The sequence below is a fragment of the Macrotis lagotis genome, chromosome 7, assembly GCF_037893015.1.
Source record: "Macrotis lagotis isolate mMagLag1 chromosome 7, bilby.v1.9.chrom.fasta, whole genome shotgun sequence".
In the NCBI taxonomy this organism is placed as follows: domain Eukaryota; kingdom Metazoa; phylum Chordata; class Mammalia; order Peramelemorphia; family Peramelidae; genus Macrotis; species Macrotis lagotis.
This window is the reverse complement of record NC_133664.1, coordinates 82,054,386-82,074,459: the sequence shown is the minus strand read 5'-3', so window position 1 is coordinate 82,074,459 and position 20,074 is coordinate 82,054,386. Positions and strand designations below refer to the sequence as shown.

The window sequence follows — 20,074 nt, the reverse complement described above, 5'->3', positions numbered from 1 at the left end:
GACTCAGGGTCCTGCGACACCTAGTGACCACACAGGAAATTGATAGCAGAATAAAAAAATTATCTGAGGCTATATTTTGTATTTTTGTATTTAAAAATAATCCTCATCGTGTGTGTGTGGGGGGGGGAAGAGAGAGTTTGGAACTAAAAATTTGAAAAAGAATGGTAAAATTGCTTTTACATGTAATTAGGGAAAAATAAAATATTAAGAAAAATTTTAAATTCACATTGTGCAACATGCTTTTTCTGTCACTTTGGTCCCCTGATTATAATCTGTCTTAATTATGAAATTGAATTTTTTTGTTGTGATAAATATAAATTTTTACATTTTTTGATGTTAAGGTTACAATGTTGCACTCTAAATAGTCCTACTGCTCCTAAAGCATGTTAGGCAAAGAAAAAGTTTGCACTTTTTCCTTGTTCTACTCTATATTATCTCTGTCAGGTAGATAAAGTTTTGATTAGATAAAACTCTTGACTGAGTGTATGGATCTTGAATCATTCTCTTTTTTTCTGCCTTAATTTAGATCCCCCCCCCCCCCAATTTTTGTCTTGATAAAGAAACTTCCTTTCCTAGAGCCTCACCCAAATCTGGTATAGATAAGTCACTTGAAGCTCTTCTCCACCACGTCTGAATCTGATTAGGAAAGCCTCCCCTCACAACTATTGTAAACTAAGTCCATTCTTGGGATGTATCATTCCACTACTTGAACCCCAACTTTGAGCATGTTTCTTTTCCACAAAGCTCCCTCTCCACCCTGGGTCAGTTTTTTTTGCATCTGCCGGGACAATGCTTTGTTTATAGTACTATAATGTAATATGTTTTTGTTTGTCTGTACCTCGCAGTAAACTTAAAATTATCCCACCTTCCCAAGTACCAATTTCTTGTCAGTCCCTGAACCCAGATCTTTCCAGAGCTCTGAGACCAATGAAAGCATTTATACTTAAGTAATAGCCCAAGCTTCCTTGAGAATGAGAATTTTGACTTTCATAGAGAAATCTTGTAAAAGAAGGAAAATACCTTTTGTTATATGCACGTCTTGTTTTACCTGTGAAAGTCTTAAGAGGCTTGTCTGTGAGGATGGCAGCTGCTTGTGTAGCCAAGGACTTCAGGGCATTCCCTATGTTATCTAAAAGTGATCCGTGGGGGGGTGGTGGTGGTGGTGAGCAATTTAGGTCCCACCTTTCACAGAGAACAGCTGATTTTGCCTTCTCTTTTTAGCCAATGGTGATCACATCTTTCAGAAAGGAAACTAGATGAGTCATGTTCTGCAGATAAGCTGAAATATTAATAGTTCTCTCTCCATAAGGCCTCAATGCAGCCCAGTCACGCTGGAGAGGCTCATGGCCAAGCCAGCCCTCCCCAGCGGCTTGGCTCCTAAGGCTTGGGCCGCTGATTTTGCAGCCATGGACCCGGACTCTTAGGCCCCCTCTGATCCAGTTCTTGGGGGGCTGAGGTGGTCGTGGCTGTTTGAGACAGATGGACTGGAAAGCAGCCTGACCTTGGAGCATCACTCCAACAACAGCCACTGCAGTGAGTAATCCCCCGAGGGGGGGGTCAGTTCTGGGGTTGGGGGGTTTTAACAAATGCTTAAAAAAAAATCTAAATAGTCTAAATCGAAATCTAAAAAAATCAAAAGAGTCAATTTTGAAGGCTATGGGTGTGTGACAGGCAGACGGGCAGAATGGGCGCTCCGTGACGTCAGGGACTGGCTTGAAGGGGCAGAAAGGGCAGAGGTGGTGAATGGGGGAGGGGGAGAGTGGGGGAGGGGCCTTTAGCCTTGAACTCATTCCACTTGACCCGGGCCTCGGGCGTCCCCGCTCCCCGAGGGGGCTCCCAGCGCCGCCGGCAGGGGGCGCCCCGCGCGAGCGCATGCTCCTTCCCCGGGCGCCGCCGCGCGGTCACGCGCTCCGCTTCTCCCCGGTCCCCGTCCCCTCCCCCCGCGGACGCCCGGGAGCCCGGGAGCTCCCCCCCCCCGGGCGACGGCGCGGGGACGGGCGGGCGGGGCTTCCGGCGCGGCCGGAAGTGGGAGCCGCCGGGGGGAGGCAGGGGCAGCGCGCGTCCCGCGTCCGTCCACTCGGGCCCCTGGGCTGGCAGCGTCCTCCGCCGCCTCGCGTGCTCGGCGCCGGCTCGGCTGGTCCGTGGGGCGGTCGCTGGGAGGAGCCGGGCGCCCGAGGCCGCGGGGAGCGGCGCGGAGCGGCGCGGAGCGGAGCGGCGGCTCTGACAGGTGAGCGCGGAGCGCACTTCCGCCCGGGCCTGCGGGCGCCCCGGGGCCGCGGGGGCTCGGAGCCGCTCCGGCCGCCATCTTCCGGCCCCCGTGGGGAGGGGTCTCCCGGGACGCGGCCCATCCCCCCGAACAAAAGGCCGCCGGGTCCCTGGGGGGGGAAGGAAGGAAGGAAGGGCGGCGGACCCTGCCCCGGGGGCGTCCTGCCCGCGCCCCCCTGCCCCCGGGGGCGTCCTGCCCGCGCCCCCCCGCCCCCGGGGCGTCCTGCCCGCGCCCCCCCGCCCCCCGGGGCGTCCTGCCCGCGCCCCCCCGCCCCCGGGGCGTCCTGCCCGCGCCCCCCCGCCCCCCGGGGCGTCCTGCCCGCGCCCCCCCGCCCCCGGGGGCGTCCTGCCCGCGCCCCCCCGCCCCCGGGGGCGCCTCTGGTCTTTGGGAGCGCCGGGGGGCGAGGAGGCGTGGCGGGGCGCGGCCCCCCGCCGTGACCTTGGGCACATAGCGGCGCTCCCCCGGCGGCCGCCTTCATGTGCCTTCATCCGCGGTAAGCATTGCAAGGTGATGCTTTGTCTTTAGAGAAAGAGCCGTGCTCTAAAATGGTGGCCAGGCCCCCTCCCTTGAATTTGAAGGTGATTCTGAAGGACCCTCACTCTCTCTGCAAATAATTTAAGGGGAAAAAATGAGCAGTGTTCCAACCAAACACCGGCTGCTTCACCCCTTCCTCCATCTGCTCTCCTGTGGCCCTGCAGGTACCCTGCTTCTTTTAAACCTCCTGCCAGTAGTTTTTCCAGTAACCTATTCCCTTAGCGAATTCCCACTCTACCTCCCAGGTCGCTTCTGGACAGATTCCATTTTGGTGCAGGCTGCATGTACTGGGAGCAATGTGTGGCAAATAACATAGATATTTTTAGGGAGGGCAAAAAATAAATTGTATCATTAGCAAATAATCTATTTCCAAAGTATTGCTTTCTTACTCTTTTTTAATCTTAGTGTTTTATAATTTACATGATTATTGCAATACTATATATATGTATGTATATGTATAAAATATAAATAAGAAAAAATTTGGAGGAAATAAGTCTAATAACATTTTTTACTAATGAGATGATTTATTGGAAAAATCTGGGGACCAAGGATCTAGAAGAGATGAACAGCAGTTTGATAGTGGAAAAAGCACTTGGCTTACTGTCAAGTTTAAATCTTGCCTTACACATTACTTGAGTGCCCTTGGTCAAGGGAGTTAACCTTTCAATCTCTTTCTTCCTCTGTGAAATGAAAGGGTTGGATTAGTTACCCCTTTTTTGGTCATTTCCATCTCTTGATCTACAATCATGTGATTCTTAAGGTCCTTTCAGCTCTGACTTTGCTCAGTAAGCTTCAGTGGTTCCCTATCAATTTTGCCTACTAAATAAAGTTCAAGCTCTTTAACCCTACATTCAAATTTCTTCATTAACTTGAGGCCACTTTATTTATCCAGACTTTGCTCATGCAATTATGAAAAAGTTCTGGATTTGGAATTTGAAGAGTTGGGTTTAAATCAAATCCTGGCTCTAACTACAGCTTCTTGCACCTGAAACAAGTGTCGTTTTTAGTTATGATCTTTTGGACTGTTGCCAGTGATGCACTTTAAACTACTTTCATAATTCTTATTTTATGTGCTTGAAATGTCTTTTTTTTTACCTCACCTTTTGTTGAAATTCTATCCATTTTTAAGATTCATTTTAGATGACAATCTAAATCTAAATCACTAGGCAGTGATTTTTTTTTCCTCCTTTAAATCTCACTTAACATTTGATTAGTTTCTGTCATATAATTAATTTTGTATTCTAGGACCTTTTACTGAATGTGTTCATCCTGTTCTCACTGATTGAAAGCTCCATGAGACTTGGCTCTAAAATTTTTTTTCTCTCAGCCTTGCACATTGGGTACTTTGAAGTGTAAATGTTATTAACTCTGGAGGCTGATCCTAGAAGCAAACAATGTAGACCAGGCCTCCCAAAGCAAAAGGTGTTACTTTCATTTAAGTTTATTGGTTTTAATGATTTGAAGGTAATGCTTTCTCTTTAGAGAAAGATTACAGGGTTTTATAACTTGAAAAGAATATTTATTTAAATTATAAAAAATTAATGTAGACTCATGCTTTTTGGGATTTTTGACCTCTGGCACTGAATAACTGAATATCATTAAAGGAATGCTAATTATCGTAGCTTTCAATCTTTTTTACTATTCTGAATTATAGATCTGAACAAGCGCAGCTAAGTAGTTGTGTCATCACCTTTGAGAATAAAGTGACTTCACTTTCTAGTTTTGTCACTGACCTCAGTCTCTATTTTTTGGCAAGGCAATAGGGTTAAGTGACTTGCCCCAGGTCACACAGCTAGGTAAGTAAGTATTATGTGTCTGAGACTGGTTTTGAATTCAAGTTCTCCTGACTCCAGGGTCAGTGCTCCATCCACTGCACCACTAGCTACCCCAATCTCTCTCTCTCTCTCTCTCTCTCTCTCTCTCTCTCTCTCAGATATTTCTCACTGTCATTTATATATCTATATATCTATAATCTATATATTTAGTTAATATATATTAACTATATAATAAAATATAAAATAAGTATTTGAAAACTTGCAAAACAGAAGATTTCTAAACTAAGTCCTCCTAAACACTATTAATTTGGAGTAAAAGTTTTACATTGATATTAAAAAAAACAATTGTAATTCATTTGAAAACAAAATGACTATGCCACTGAAGCTTTATAGAGCAACTATTTTGTTAACTATAGGTTTGTGTTTAGCACAGAGGCAAAACAGAAAACAATTTTTCCCTGTTATTTTTGCATCTCTAATTTAGAAAAGTGAAGATTTTGAATTTCAAATAATCAAGTCACCTTATCCAGAAGATAAAATAGGTATTATATGCTTGAATTTGGATTTAGAGCTAGAATTTTTCAAAATACTCATTTTTTTATTTGAGGAAATTGAAGGCTAATAAGGGGAAGTGACAATATAAATAGCAGTTCTGGGTTTTTGTATTTTAGGGAAATTTTTAGATTGTGAAAACTTGGTAATAAAAGACACTTTTTTTTTTAAAAGAAGCATTTCCCCCTTGATTTAACAGTTCTTCCACTCTAAAACCCTTGAATTAAAAATGTCATGCTGACAAATCTAAGGCTAGATTTTGACCTTGGGTCTTCCTGACTCCATGCACAGTTCCCACCGTGCCCATAGTAGGAGCTTGATAAGTATTTGATTGATAAATAAATTAAACTATCTGTGTTGCCTTTAAATTCCTACGTGTTCAAAACAGTGTAATAGATGTCTGAATTTTTTTAATCGTTATTTTTCTTTTAGCTAAGTTGGAGGCTTTGAGAGTCTAGGGAAGATTGGGTTTGGGGATCTTTTATGTTTTTGTACTTTTTTATACTTCATACTTTCATTTTATATATATAGTATTCTCAATTATTTTTCTTGGGATTCTTGTTTATTTTTTAAGTTTAGTAATAGCCATCTGAAAGCAGTTGTTGTCAACACATTTTCAAATACTGTCATATATAATGATGGGCATTTGAGGATTATAGGAGTAGCACTTGTAGGAACATTGAAGTTAGTCTAATTGATGATTTTTCCACACCTTAATGTCCCTCTTGGAGGAAATTGAGGGATTAGTGATTTAGCTCAGGATCTTAAAGCTACAGTTAGCATTTGAACCTAGGTTCCCCAACTTCAGATCTATTACTCTTTCTACCACTTTTCATTATTTAAGTAAAATGGAAATTAATCAGTCTACTCATTTCAATAAATGTTTAAATGTAGACTATGTATAAGCATTGTGCTGGACCCTAGGATACTAATCAGGGAACTTAAATTATTGTAGGGAGGGGATACAAAATTAGTAAATAAAATATAATTTCAAGTTGTTAAAGAGAACTGTTACCAACTAGAAATATAAGGAATGGTTTTTGAAAAGGAATTAGTACCTAAATTGAGTCATAAAGGAAGAGATTTTAAACTGGGTTGGTGAGGAGGAAATGCATTCCATACCTGAAGGATAGTCTGTGGGAGACTTTGGGAGAGCAGCTAATGGAATGCAGAGCCCAGGTAGCAGTTGGCCAATCTGACCAGAACTTAAGAATTTTTTTTTTGGTTTGTGGAGTACACTTAAGTGTCAGGTAAAAGTTTGTATTTCATCCTAAAGACATATGAAACTATTTGAGTAGAGAAAGGACATAGATGGAACTGTGTTTTAGAAACATTAATTTGACAACAATATGAAGGTAATATTAGGAAAGGGAAAAGGCTTGGATTAGGGATGGTAAATATGTTTGCAGCAATACAGGCAAGAGATTTGGACTTGAATTAGGAGAGTAGATCTGTGAGTGGAAAGAAAAGAATGGTTGTGAGAGATGTGGAAGTAGAATTGGCAAGATTTGGCAACTGATTGGCTGTGGGGGCAGGTAAAAGAAAGGGATGATTGACTGAAGTTGCATACCAGTGTAACTCAAAGGATGTTGGTTCTCAATAGAAAGTTTGGAGGAAGAATTTTTTTTTTGAGGAAATAAGAGTTTTGGATATAATGTGATTTTTGGATATGATTAGTTTGAAGTGTATGGGACGCTAGGTTAAGATGTCAAATAGGAAGTTGGTAATATGGTAGTGTAGTTCATTAAATAGATATAGATGTCTGTATTTATATTTATGTGTCTATGTCTGTGTGTGTATATATGTACACACACGCATTTGGGGATTATGTGGGTAAACCTGATAATTAGATCCATGGAAGAAGGTAAAATCATTAAGAGGGAGAATGTAAAGAGGAAAAAGACTGAATCTCATCTTTGGATGTTGCCTGTACTTACTGAGTGGGAGATGGATGTAGAGGTAGTAGAGAAGGCTGAAAGAAAAATATTTTGCCAGCAGGAGAATGAAAGTCAGACCATTGTCACAAAAATACTGGAAGGAGAGAGGGGTTGCTAGTTTCAGAAGCTGTAGAGAGGTCAAATGGGATGAGAAATGGGAAACTTGCATTTATCAGTAGGGAGCCTTGATGACCTTGGAACGAATCATTTCAGTCTAGTGGTGAAGAGCCAAGGGCAGATTGCAAAATCAGGAAGTGGAAGCAGTGAATCCTTCCTAGGAGTTTTGGTGTGAAAAGAAGAAGGGTTCCATAACCCTTCTTTATCCCTTTGTGTCTCTCCTTGGTTTTGCCTCTTGAAATTCTTTAGGTTCCCTTTAAGGTTTAGCTTAGAGACAGCCTCCTCTATGAGGATTTTCCAGATCCTTTCTCAGTTGTTAGTGCCTCCTCTATGTTACTTCACATTTAATTTGTACATATTTTGTACTTATGTATTTGTCATTTTATATTAATACAATTTGAGCTCCTCAAGAACTGGGACTTTTTTTTTTTTAGTCTTTTGTAAGGCAATGGGGTTAAGTAGCTTGCCCAAGACCACACAGCTAGGTAATTATTAAGTGTCTGAGTTAGGATTTGAACTCAGGTACTCCTGACTCCAAGGCTGGTGCTCTCTCCACTGTGCCACCTTAGCCGCCCCTAAAAACTGGGACATTTTTTGAAAAAGTGTTTTTAACCCCAAGTGCTACATTTAATGCCTTTACAAAGTGTTTGTTATTGGCTATTAGTTGGAGAGAAAGAAAAAATGATTGAGGGAGCTAGGTGCTGGAAAAGACAGGAAGGGATAAGATCAAGAGTACTGGTAAAGAATTTGGATTTGGCAAAGAGAAGGGACTAATTGTTCATTAGATTTCACCAGAAGCTGAAGCAAAAATGAGAAACAAAGGGACACAATGGAGAAAGTTTTGAAATGTGGAGTTGGGAAGAGGTAGGTGCCGAAGTTCTGTTTTCTCAAGTGAAGTAGGAAGTTCTCTTGAGAAGAAATGGTTAAGGACTTGGAAAGTATGATTGTCAACCAGAGGAGAGTAAAATAATTTCTAGATATTGGTGAGTTTTAGTTGGAATTTTAACTTTCTGAGGTCATACGACCCTTGGTGCTGAACAGAACTGGTGATCAATTTGCCATGATCTCTGGTGACTTGGTCTTTAATAAAATATTTGTCTTTTTTGGTGGAAGAGGAAGGTTGGCAGCAGCTTGCTTAATTTTCAGTGTAATCTTGCACCTCCTGTAATTGAGAGATTAAAAAAGGTTGAATTAATCTTTTATAATTTAGAATGAAGTTTTCAATAAACTCAAATTTTAAAATAAAGTTTTGTACTTGTTTGTAGTGTGAACATGGGATCTGTAATGCTTGTACTAAGCCATCAAATATGCCAGAACTTCCCTTGATCATAGGGGAACCAGATAGTGGAGTAGTATAGCAGACTAGCCAGTCAGGAGGATTTTGGATGACCAGTGATCCTTTTCGAAGTAAACTTTAACTGACTCGTGCAGGGGTCCAGCCTCCGCGGGGTCCTTGGAACTTGACAGGAGGGATAGAGTCGGCGAAATGAGTTGAGTCAACAAGTGGGTAAAGGCAGCAGGTTGACTGACTGTCAGCTGCTTAGATTTATTTTTATAGTCTTAGAATCATATGAAACAAGCAAACTAAAATCATTTCCTTGGTTACAAAAGTATACAATTTTCATCATTAATCACATAGTTCATATGGTTACAAGTTTGATCATGTAGTGGTTACAAGTGTGTTTATCAATCATGTAATTAATTTTCTTGTCCCTGCTCAGACCGTGATGACCTCAACCTGCCTGTTGCCTAGTTTGTTGCTGCATAGTAAAGTTATTGATTAAACAGAACTTTACTTAGAATAATCTTTGATATAATTTGTTTAATGGAATGCTTCTATGTTTTTGTACCGCATATGTAATGTTTTCGATATGCTCCCTTGACAACCTATAGTGAGGGTAGCTATGCTTGTCCACCTGTCTGTTGACTCCTTCAATAACTACTTTTCCTTTCAGCCCTTGTTGGTAGATGCTACGATTTCTATGACTTTTTATTCTTTGCTAATAAACTAAGGCTGTTAGAGTTCACATATTGGTTACCTATACTAACTATTCTCTCACCATCTTTATCATATATTCCTGTGTATGATAAGGGGGGCAAAACTGTCAATTTCCCTGGAATTCTATCTGACCCATCTTGTATCTGGTTTCCCTATATATATTCTGACATCTCCCTGGAACTCCTAGTGCTGTGTCTTCCAAAGATTTCATAATGCTGAAGCCTTTTGTATGTCTCAGGGAGAGGCAGTCCTGTTAAATTTGGACAGAGTTCACAATCTGTTTTATTCAAGGAATTTCTCTGAAATCCTTCCTTTATAGTCATTCCACTATTAGGATGAGTAAGTTTTGCAATCAATAATAGACCTATAAATATGGGTATACATGGAATCCCTATATATATATATATTGAAGAAGAAAATGTTGTTCCATCAGGCAGTGTGACTGCCCTGAGTCTTCTTGCCGTGACTGTGTCAAACAGCTTAGAGACCCTGGCTCCCAACAGACTTGGAGATGCCTGCAATTTGCTGAAACTAGATTTGATCAGCTCAGAGAGAAAAGCAAACATAATGGTTTCTGACATATCTCTGAGGAAGCAGACATCTTGGTTCCTGACTTATCTTAAGAGCAGCAAACATTCAGTTTTCTGATTTATTGTATTTACAGATATCTTCTCCATCTACCACCCACTTCCCACCTGATTTATGTATAAATACCTCACCCTTTCCAATTTCCCTTTGAGCAGATGGGAACATTGTTTCACAGTTTGAGCTCCCAAGCTGCTTCTCCCTTCATAAATGTAGTTAGCATCTTTGTAAACTGTGATCAGACTGACTCATTCTAGGCCCCCCTTTTGGACCTGGGGTTTCTGTTTTAACAGTTCTCAGGGATTTTTATTTTCTAGTAGAAAACAGAAAATCTGTCATGGGCTTCACTTTCCCATTATTGTTTATAGCACATTTTACTGTTAGAGTTTTCTTTAAATGACATTGATTCTTACAGCTCCTTTTTTTTAAGGTTATTGACATATTATTAGGTTATTGACATATTGTTAATTTATTAACTTTCTTTTTTCCTACTTATAGTTTAGGCTTTGTTTTTCTTTAGTTGATAATGTATTTTAATGTGTGATTTGACCTTAAGATTCTTTTACAATTTTACTGTTGTATTAAATTCAAACTTCAGTCTTACTTTGTGTGGAACCCAGCCTCCATGTTACTTTCTGGTCATTTCAATATCATGTTGTTTCCATGGGGGTCATATTTTTCTTCTTTCCTCTCACTGGATCTTTGGGGTTTTGCTGCTGGGCCAGTGTTGACCTTATTTTTATCTGACTTGGGCCTTCACCCACAATGCCTGTCCCACTCTGTGGGAACCTTTCCTATTCCAAGTGTTCTTTATGCATTGTCATCCTCCCCATTAGAATGCAACCTCCTTGATCAGGGACTATCTTGTTTGCATTTTATCTTCCCTGCCACCCCACTTTAAAACTGTTTTGGGCCCAAAGTACTTCTGAAAGCTTCATTTATCTTTTCTCTATTTCTTTATTTCTGTTTTCCTATTTAAGAAAAAATTTTATTTATAAAAACCTTGAAAATTTCATTGAGTTAATTGAGTTAATTTCATTCAGTTAATGCACAGTTTTGGCATTTGTTATGAAATTAGGGCATTTACCATTATTTGTAACTACATTTTTTGTGGTTGCTTTCTCCCCCCCTTCCCCCTCACCTGCTAATTTAATCTTTTTTTTGCATGTACCTATATGATTTAACTGCTTATATGTTTTAAAGTTAAACAAAATTAACCGGGAAGGAAAAATTACAATTTGTTTCACTGTATGTTAACATTTTTTTTAATTGACTAATCTCTTTATGAGAGATGGTCTTTTTAGTGAAGTTTCTTCATAAAAACCTTAATTCAAACAGTTTCTGGGTTTGCCTTGGGAGGTAGATTCCTAAATACCTAATGTTGTTTACAATTCCTGTAAATGGAATTTCCTTTTCTCTCTCTCTTGTCCTTGGGCTTTGTTGTTCATATATAGAAAGAAAGCATTGCACAGGTGGTGAGAGTGATCTTCAATTCTTATGAATACACTTCTGTTTCACTTTGTCTTTATTCTTTATTTAGAAGTATAAAATGTCGGGTTTTCATATTCTTGGAAATGAAGTCATTTTAAAGGGAATTAAATTGACTCTTTCTGATCGGATGTCTCCAAATTTGGCCAAAGGAAATGCACGATGAGGTTTTGTAGAATTTCACTTTTTATAGGGTATAGATTAAGCTATGAATAATTCTGGTAATAAAGGACTGAAAACTGCAACTTTCTTATAGGATTAGTTATGAATAATTAGGATAATGAAGTTTGAATTTTTTCTGCACCTGTTGGATAATATTAGTGAAGAGATTGTGAGCTTGTATTACCAGCCAATGGTGGGATAAGACAAAATTTAGAGGTAGGATTATTGTAGACTCTGAACTCTTGATTCCTGTGAGCATCATTTATTTCATCATTAATAAAGACATTTAAATTGTTTATTGTATATGTTTTGTTTGAAATGAAATTTCAGTTGGGCATCACAGCATGGATGGAAAACAAACTTGTGATAAATGAAAATCAGGATAAAACTCTTGGAAGGGAAAATCAGAGTATTATAGATTTGTCCTTGAAGGGATCATTAAACTGCTCTAGACCCCAGCTCCTTCAGTTTACAGAAGAGGAAATAGGTCTCAAGAAGTATAGGATATTCATAATCACTTATGGGTAAGTGGTAGCAAAGTTGGGAATTGAAACCAAAGCATTTGACTAAATGTTTTTACTGTATGTAAAACATTTTTCATCTTTTGGTATATTTTTTTCAAATGTCTTGATAGCATATAACATTGGCATGTTTATAAAGCTGTAAATAGTGAACAAAAACAAAAAAATGATATTCTTTTGTATTTGTATTACATGTTTAATATTAGTAGAAGTTCTTGTGCTTCAAAGATACTTGATTCTACATTTTCTGGCTTCAGTTAATTTGGTATCCTGAAGAGACTATCAGACTTTTGTGACCTGCCTTTGGCAGAAGTTTGAATGTTATTTTTCATCACAGTTGTTAGAGCTAATTGTTAAAGATAGACATAGTTGAGAAAAGAAATTAGTTTCATATAACAAAGAATTTTGGGGTGCATTTTGAATTTGATATGCTATGACTTTGATAGATCTTAACCAGAGCAATAAAACAAAAACACATTTTTAACCTTGTACACTTATGTGTTAATGACCAAAACTAAATTGTAAATCTCCTAAGCATAGATTTCTGAATCAGAGTTTCATTCTATGAAGAATAATTATTGCTGGTTGAAATAAAATTTATGTTACTTGATATTAGGTGTCAGTAAAACAAGAACTAGGGGACCCTGCTGTGAAACATGTATTAGAAATTCAAGCATACCCTATAGACCAATGAACACATTAATTATAGGTACTGATAAATTTCTTTAAAGCCACCTTTTCTATTTGTGGATTATGCTGTTTTTCTTGACTTGGATATTATTCTGTATTTGGATTTGAATTCTCTGGACTGTTGTGCTATGTTTTTTGGTTATTGTTGGGGAGTTGTTTTACAAGAGTACATTTTTTCAGTAATTAAAATTTATCCCTTAAGAATTGGTGTTTTTACTTGAACCACTTTATATGGAATTTTTATTTCTTATTAAACATAGAGCATGAAATTTTGTTCTTTACCTTGTTGAGTTAGAATCATAAAAATAAATTTAGCATCATAAATTTAGAGCTGGAAGGGAGATTAGATTAAGCCTAAAATTAATCTAATCCAAGTCCCTTATCTAAAAAAATGAGAAAAATGAGGTCCAGAGATAAATTACTTCCTCAACCCAGGTTCCTTATGTAGCAACTAGTAGAGTAGGTATTTGAACATATATCCATTGATTCTAAAACCAGTGCTCTTTTGAATTATACCTTTTGCCTTAGTTCTTTGCTGTTATTTTAGTGATGTCTTGAAAGTTTGCAGGGTTTTTATATGCCACATGCCAAAATGGTTCTAAACTGTTATGCCTTTCAATTTCTTTTTATAGTTTATTATGTTTACTTACTATCTAATTGTTGTTTTTTTTTTTTGTTTGTTTTAATCAATGTCTTTTGTTTACTGTATCCTGGGAAGAGGTTTTTGCAAGGCAAATGGGGTTAAGAGGCTTGCCCAAGGCCACACAGCTAGGTAATTATTAAGTGTTTGAGAACTGATTTGAACCCGGGTACTCTTGACTTCAGGGCTAGTGCTTTATCTACCAGGCCACCTAGCCGCCCCTGGGAAGAGGTTTTAAAAATCATTAATCTTATTTCACAAAATTCTAATTTGACTCTGGGTGAATTTTCATATTCTTATTATGGATTATTGGCAAGGATGAGCTTTCTTCGCAGATCTCTTTGGATCTACGGCATATATAACCATGGCATCCTCTTCATAGTTATATAGGGTGCTATTTATTCTCAAAAGGATTTCTTTAAAATCGCTGTCTCAAACCCTTATCTTTCCTTACCTTTCCACTCTTATATGCATATGTCTACTACTTTGCTTAAGGTAGTTTTTCTCATCTTAATTTCAATAAAAAAAAACTATAGTGGAAGTGGGGGGGGGAGGGGGAGGAATAAAACTGTACTTAGCCAAAGCCACAAAAATCCTCTATTGGCAGGGATTTGCCTCTGTTTTGGCTTCCTAATTTAAGTGAAAAAAAAAAAAAACCCAGTGTCATTCAATATGAGTATTATCTCTTTCCCTCATAGCATTTTAATGACCCTAGAGATCATCTAATCCAATTTTCTTATCTTATAGATAAGGTAACTAAAGCCCAGAGAAAGTAAATGATTTGCCTCTGTCTGACAGCAAATAATGGACCTGCCTTTGAGCCCAGATTATGGCATTTTAAAATTAGTACTAATGCATTTCTTCAGTTCTTTTAAATTTAAGCAGCTCTTGGGTATCTTATTCTTTTTCTTGTCTGTTATAGAGTGAGGTGGTTTTCCTCCTTGCCAATATAAATTTTTCTACTTGTGCAAATCCACTTTTTTCCTCTATCATCTCTACTCTCACTAATCTTCAGACTTTTCTTTAGGCTAGTTTGACAAGATCATTTACTATTATTTACTTCTTTAACTTTTTTTTTTAATTCTCTGCAGTCTGGCTTACAATCATTTTACCTGAAATATTCTCTATAACATTACCAATGACCAAAGTATAATCAATGGCTTTTTCCCAATCCTAATCTTTCTTGACCTGTCTGCAACTTTGAATACTGACTGTCACCCTTTTCTCCTCTGTGATATCTTCTTTTTTTTTTTGTGACATTGTGTTCTCCTGCCTCTGACTGGCCCTCCTCAATCTTCTTTGTTGGATGTTCACTCAGATTATGACCAGTAATTGAGTTACTCAAAATCGTGGCCTGGGCCCCTTTTTTTCAGTAATTGGAAAGTCTGAGCATATTATTGAGTGGGATATTCCCTCTTAAGAGTTAATATTCCTAGTGGAATCCTTTCAGGGTTAAAAATCATTAAAACAAAGACTATTACTCTTAGACTATTCTTAGAAGAAAGAGGGGGAAAGACCTTGCATTCCAGGCCAGGCACCCTCCCATTTCTGTTGGGGGTGGGGAATAGTGGTATTTCCAGAGCGATCTTGCACTTTTGGTTAGTCACCTATTTGATGATAAAATTATCTTAACTGGGAGAACCATAGACTGTTCCCATGAAAAAAAACTTGCATTCCAAGGAAGCTCATAAGACTCCTTGTTTGATGATGAGTAGTACTTCAATAAGATAGTTATCATCTTGAAGGTTATTCTCACCATCTGGATGGTGAGGTAATATTTTATGAAAACCTTTCATTCTTTTCTTTGTTGCTGGGGTAGATTTTCACAGGTAGAAGGAAACTGAAGACTAACCAATGAGTGACAAGAGAGGGAAGATAGGAAGGAGGAGGGGATCAAGTTAGGCCTTATAATCTTGCTTAACTATTGGGGCAGCTTCTTGATCTTCACTACCTTTGTGAGACTTGGAGTGTGCCCTTTTCTTGAGAAAAGCCAAAATAAACTTTCTTTTGCTCAGAGGAGTCTATATTTTTTTAGGTGGGTTTTTATCCCATACATTATAAACAAACACAGACACACACACACACACACACACACACAGACACAGACAGACACAGACAGACACAGACAGACACACACACACACACACACACACACACACGGCTCCCTGTTGCCTCTTGGAGCAAATAAAATATTGTCCTTTGTTTTTAAAGCCTGACTTATCCTAGTTCCTTTCTTGCTTTGCTGTATTAAACCTTTCTGCTCTCTGTACTCTAGCAGCCAGTGAACCTCCAACTTTCAGCTCTGCATTTTCTTGGTATCTCTTTATACCCATAACCCTGATCTTCTCATCTCTACTTCCTGACTTCTTTCAGTTTTCAACCCAAGTCTCACTTTCCATGGGATTCTTTGTAGTGCCTTCCTTCCCTTCTAGGTTCTTTCCAGAGAGAACAGTTCTCTACAATTCTCTCTGTAGAGTCTCTTTGGACTCTGTTATTATTCACATGCTGCTTCCTCCATTAGGACCTGAGCTCCTTTGGGGAGGGCTCAAAGCAGGGTAGTTATCTAAATAGCTTGGTAGGGATATTTAATCAGGACATGCCTCCTATAAATTCAAGACACTGTCTTGAAAGTGTTCTTGCCATCATTGGACAGAGTACAGGATTTGCACATGAAGGACCTTTCCAATGGTGAATGGATAGGCAGCTTCCTATTCCTTGTTGCACAAGATTGCTGGGCACTCCAGATTCTTGCTAAGCTGGCTAGGAATGCTATAAATTCCTTTAGGAAAGAAAAACCAAAACCAATATTGATCCTAGGATCAGTGGAAATCCTTTTTAATTCTCTTTATTCAGTCTCACTCTGAGGCCTACAATCTCTTAGATGGCAAAATTCCAAAATCCCATGCCACCTTATTTTCTGAAGAAGATGGCATTGAGGAAGCAGTTTCTTTGAATTCCTTCAGGTTGCTTACACATACATATTTCCTAAGGCTTCATGCATCTATAAGGTGACAGTGTGAATGAATAAGGAGAAACAAATATCTTTCTGAAAAGGTAATGGAAAGTAAGAACTCATTTCCTGAGAACTTTCATAGCTCTTGAGATCTTTGTGTGTATCTTGCAGTGAGGGAGGAAGACAGATGTGTGTGTGTGTCTGACTCTCTCTCTGTCTCTCTCTGTCTCTCTCTCTCTCTCTCTCTCTCTCCATCCCTCCCTCCCTCTCTCTCCTCTCTCTCTCCCCCACCCCTTTTATTGGTATTGATATGGTCAATTATGCTAATTTTCTCAATATGGAACAAAACCCTGCAATTCCTGGTATAAATCCCACCTGGTCATAGTGTATAATCTTTGTGATACGTTGTAATTTCCTTGCTAGTATTTTATTTAAAAATTTTGCATCAATTAGGGAAACTGGACTATAATTTTCTTCTCTGTTTTTGCTTTTCCTGGTTTAGGTTATCAGCAGTATATTTGTGTTGCAGAGGAATTTTGAAGGATTCAATCTTTTCCCATTTTTCCAAAAAGCATATAAAGTATTGAAATTGTTTTTTAAATCCTTGGTAGAATTCATTTGGGATTGCATCTGGTTCCAGGAATTTTTTTTTTTATTAGGAAACTCATTAGTGGTTTGTTTGGCTTTCTTTTTAAAGATAAGGTTATTTAAATATTCTATTTCTAATGTTAATCTGGGCAATTTTTATTTATGAAATATTCACCCATTTCATTTAGAGTTAGATTTATTGCCTATAATTAGACATAAGTCTCAAAATCTTTTGCTATTTTTTTCTGTACCTTTTTCTGAGGTTGATTTCTTTACCTTGTTCTTTAATTCTTTTACTTTTCTGCCTTTTCTAAACTTTCAGTCTTTTGAAACCAGATTTTTCCTTCCAAGAGGTTATCAGTTACCTATGACTTCCCTTCTTTTTTCCTTCCTGTTTTCAGTTTATCTTGTTCTTCTGAGACATCTTGTCTTTACTGTCGGTGACTTTTGCTTGTATAGTGATCTTGTACTCTTTAACATTATGACCTTTTGCTTCAAGATAATCTTTCACTTTGATGAAGTAGTTGGCCTCCTTTGTATGTCTTTGTTTTAGCTTTTTCCACTTAGATTTCTGCCTCTCGCTTTCCCTTTGATAGTGTCTAGGCTGTAAAAAGCCTCAGCCTCCTCCTATATTGAGGAAATTACTTTTCACCATCCTCAGTTTTTGTCTTATGAAGCTTCTAAGATGATAATACTGTTACCAACTGTGTTTCAGTCCCCTTTCTTTCATGCCCGATACAACTAATTAGCCTTTGTCCCATTTCTTTTCCTGTTTCTTATTTTTTCTTCTGTCTGGACTGAGTCTCTCAATTTTTGCAGGATTGAAGGAAAATGGACTGAGTGTTCTGTTGTATTTGCTGCTTTCCAGTTCTCTACAGTCTGCCCCAGGCAGACTTGATCCACACTTGACTGGACTCACTTAGTGTTTGCTACTTTTTTTTTTTTAAGTTTTTTGCAAGGCAAGTGTGGTTAAGTGGCTTGCCCAAGGCCACACAGCTAGGTAATTTTATTAAGTATCTGAGACTGGATTTGAACCCAGGTACTCCTGACTCCAAGGCCGGTGCTTTATTCACTGTGCCACCTAGCCACCCCTGAGTGAACATATTTTGAATTAGTGTTTTCATTCTCTTATTCTCTAGATCGGTATAATTGCTCTTCCTGTGCTGAATAGCATCTCTTTGGTGGGTTATAAGACTTAGAGCTAGGGAAAATTCCTGGTTCATCAGCTTGTCTCATTGGTTCCTAGTCTCATTAGTGTCCAGTTTTTGTTAGAAACTCATGTTTGCCATGATAAATGAATGAATAAAGGTCTTTGAAATAGTCTCAGTCCATCCTCAAGCACTTTCCTAGTCCATTCTTTTTCAAATGGATCAAATCAAAATCTAATACTTAGATTCTTTAAGAAGATTAGGTATTGAGGCCCTGTCATTCCCCCATTAGGTCATTAAGGAAAATAATTTTGATATGTTTGGCAAATATCATAGAAAAATTACATTTAAAATTTTAAGGTAAAAAAATTCATGAGGATGAACAATTTTTTAAATAGGGAAAAACAATTCTGTTAATTAGAATTTATGTGATATAATCCATCTTAAATAAGGGTTACTACTCCTTTTCTAAAGCTATTTTATATAATAATTTTCAATTTATGTCTTTTACACACATTATTTCTACTGATTCTAGAAATAATCTTGTAAAGTAGGTAGCTCTAGTTTAGTATTATACAGCTTATCCAAGGTTACCCAAGTTTGCAAATTCATTGTTTATTCAAACTCAGACCAGACCTGATTATTAGTTCCCTGTTAATTTTCTGTTATATAACACCATTTCTCTCTCTCTCTCTCTCTCCCTCTCTCCCTCCCTCTCTTGCTAATTTATTTTTTTCATTCTTTTTTAAAATTGAATATTTGTTTTTTTAACTATTAATCATTTCTTTGTAAGGTTTTGAGTTTCCTGTTTTTTCTCCTTCCTAATACTGTTCACTTAATGAGATATTTCTATAGTATAATTCAATTAGAAGTTTGTCATTCAAAGAACATTTATTTAGTATTTAGGGCAGCTAGGTGGTACAATGGATAGAGCATTGGGCCTGGAATCGGGGACCTGAGCTCAATTCCAACCTCAGACGTGTAGGTGTAACCTTGGGCAAGTGACTGTCTCATCCATATTTGGCCCCTGGACCTTCTCTGGAGGAGAAAGTGAGGCTAGTGACTTAGTCCAGCCCCATCTCACTCAAATGCAATTCATGAAGGACAAATGCCAACATTAAGTATTTACTTTGAGCATGGGACTGGGGGGAAACAAAGAAAGGCAAAAATATCTTGACCCTGGGGGCTCTTAACTCTAATGGAAATTTTTTAGATGGTTTTGAGCCTATGTGATAAATGCTGTCTGGATGGAAGGTAATCCCAGAAGGAAGCACTATCTCAGAGAGGGCAGGGAAGGTAGGAGGAGAAAGGCCTTTAAGGAGAAGCCAAGATTTGGTCTGTCTTAAGGAAACCTGGAGATTGAGATGAGGCAGACAGCAGTGCAAGGGCATGGAGTTGGGAAATTGAGTCATATGGGAAGTGTTGTGTATGTAGTAAAGCATAAGGAAATAAGAAAGAGGAAGGGGCAGAGTTTTGAAGTTCTTGATATGACAAATTGAGTATTTCGTACTAGAAATATTAGGAAATTCCTGATGTTTTTGAGAGACTGGGAGATGATAAATGACATGGTTAAAACTGTTTTTTAGGAAAATCATTTTGGCAACTAATTAGAGGACAGATTGAATTTGGGAGAGATTTGAAGTAGGGAAATAATCCAGAGATGTAGAGGTAAAAGTGATGAGTTTTGCAAGAATTTGGATATGTTTATTTCTGAAAGTATGATGCCTTTCTCTTGTTCAGCAAGTCATCCTTTGTTAACAAAAATTTTGTTTAGAGAAGTGGGAAAGGGAGTGGAGTGGGTTTTTTTTTTTTTTTGGCAAGGCAATGGGGTTAAGTGGCTTGACCAAGGCCACACAACTAGGTAATTATTAAGTTCCTGGGGCCGGATTTGAACTCAGGGACTCCTGATTCCAGGGCCGGTGCTATCCAAGCCATCTTCTTAAAAAAATTGCCTTGGTCACTGAGAGTGTGTTTTACAAAGTAGTCATAGAAACTTGGTACATATAAATAATAAAAATAGTCCTTCCATGAAGGCTAGTTTTGTCCTTGTAAATATAAAATTTGACAGGTAATAAACAGCAGAGAGTGAAATAGTCTATTTATTCACTATTTACTTGGA

The 20,074-nt window shown here is 38.4% G+C and overlaps 1 protein-coding gene across 4 annotated transcripts in view; it reads left to right on the top strand.

Moving 5' to 3' along the window:
- The first annotated feature begins 1,302 nt into the window (after nucleotides 1-1,302).
- The window catches only part of WDR37 (WD repeat domain 37), an 89,555-nt gene continuing 70,783 nt past the window's right edge, over nucleotides 1,303-20,074 (top strand). Inside the window, exon 1 of one of the 4 annotated variants that reach the window (XM_074193217.1) lies at nucleotides 1,303-1,533. Coding sequence is in view for 2 of the 4 variants with exons in the window: in XM_074193219.1 (XP_074049320.1) it covers nucleotides 2,743-2,759 (17 nt within the window). In the remaining 2 variants the exon portion in view is untranslated. Of the gene's footprint in view, nucleotides 1,534-2,054; nucleotides 2,228-2,667; nucleotides 2,760-20,074 lie in introns of those variants that run through there. The other 3 variants (XM_074193218.1, XM_074193219.1, XM_074193216.1) reach the window with 3 other exon arrangements.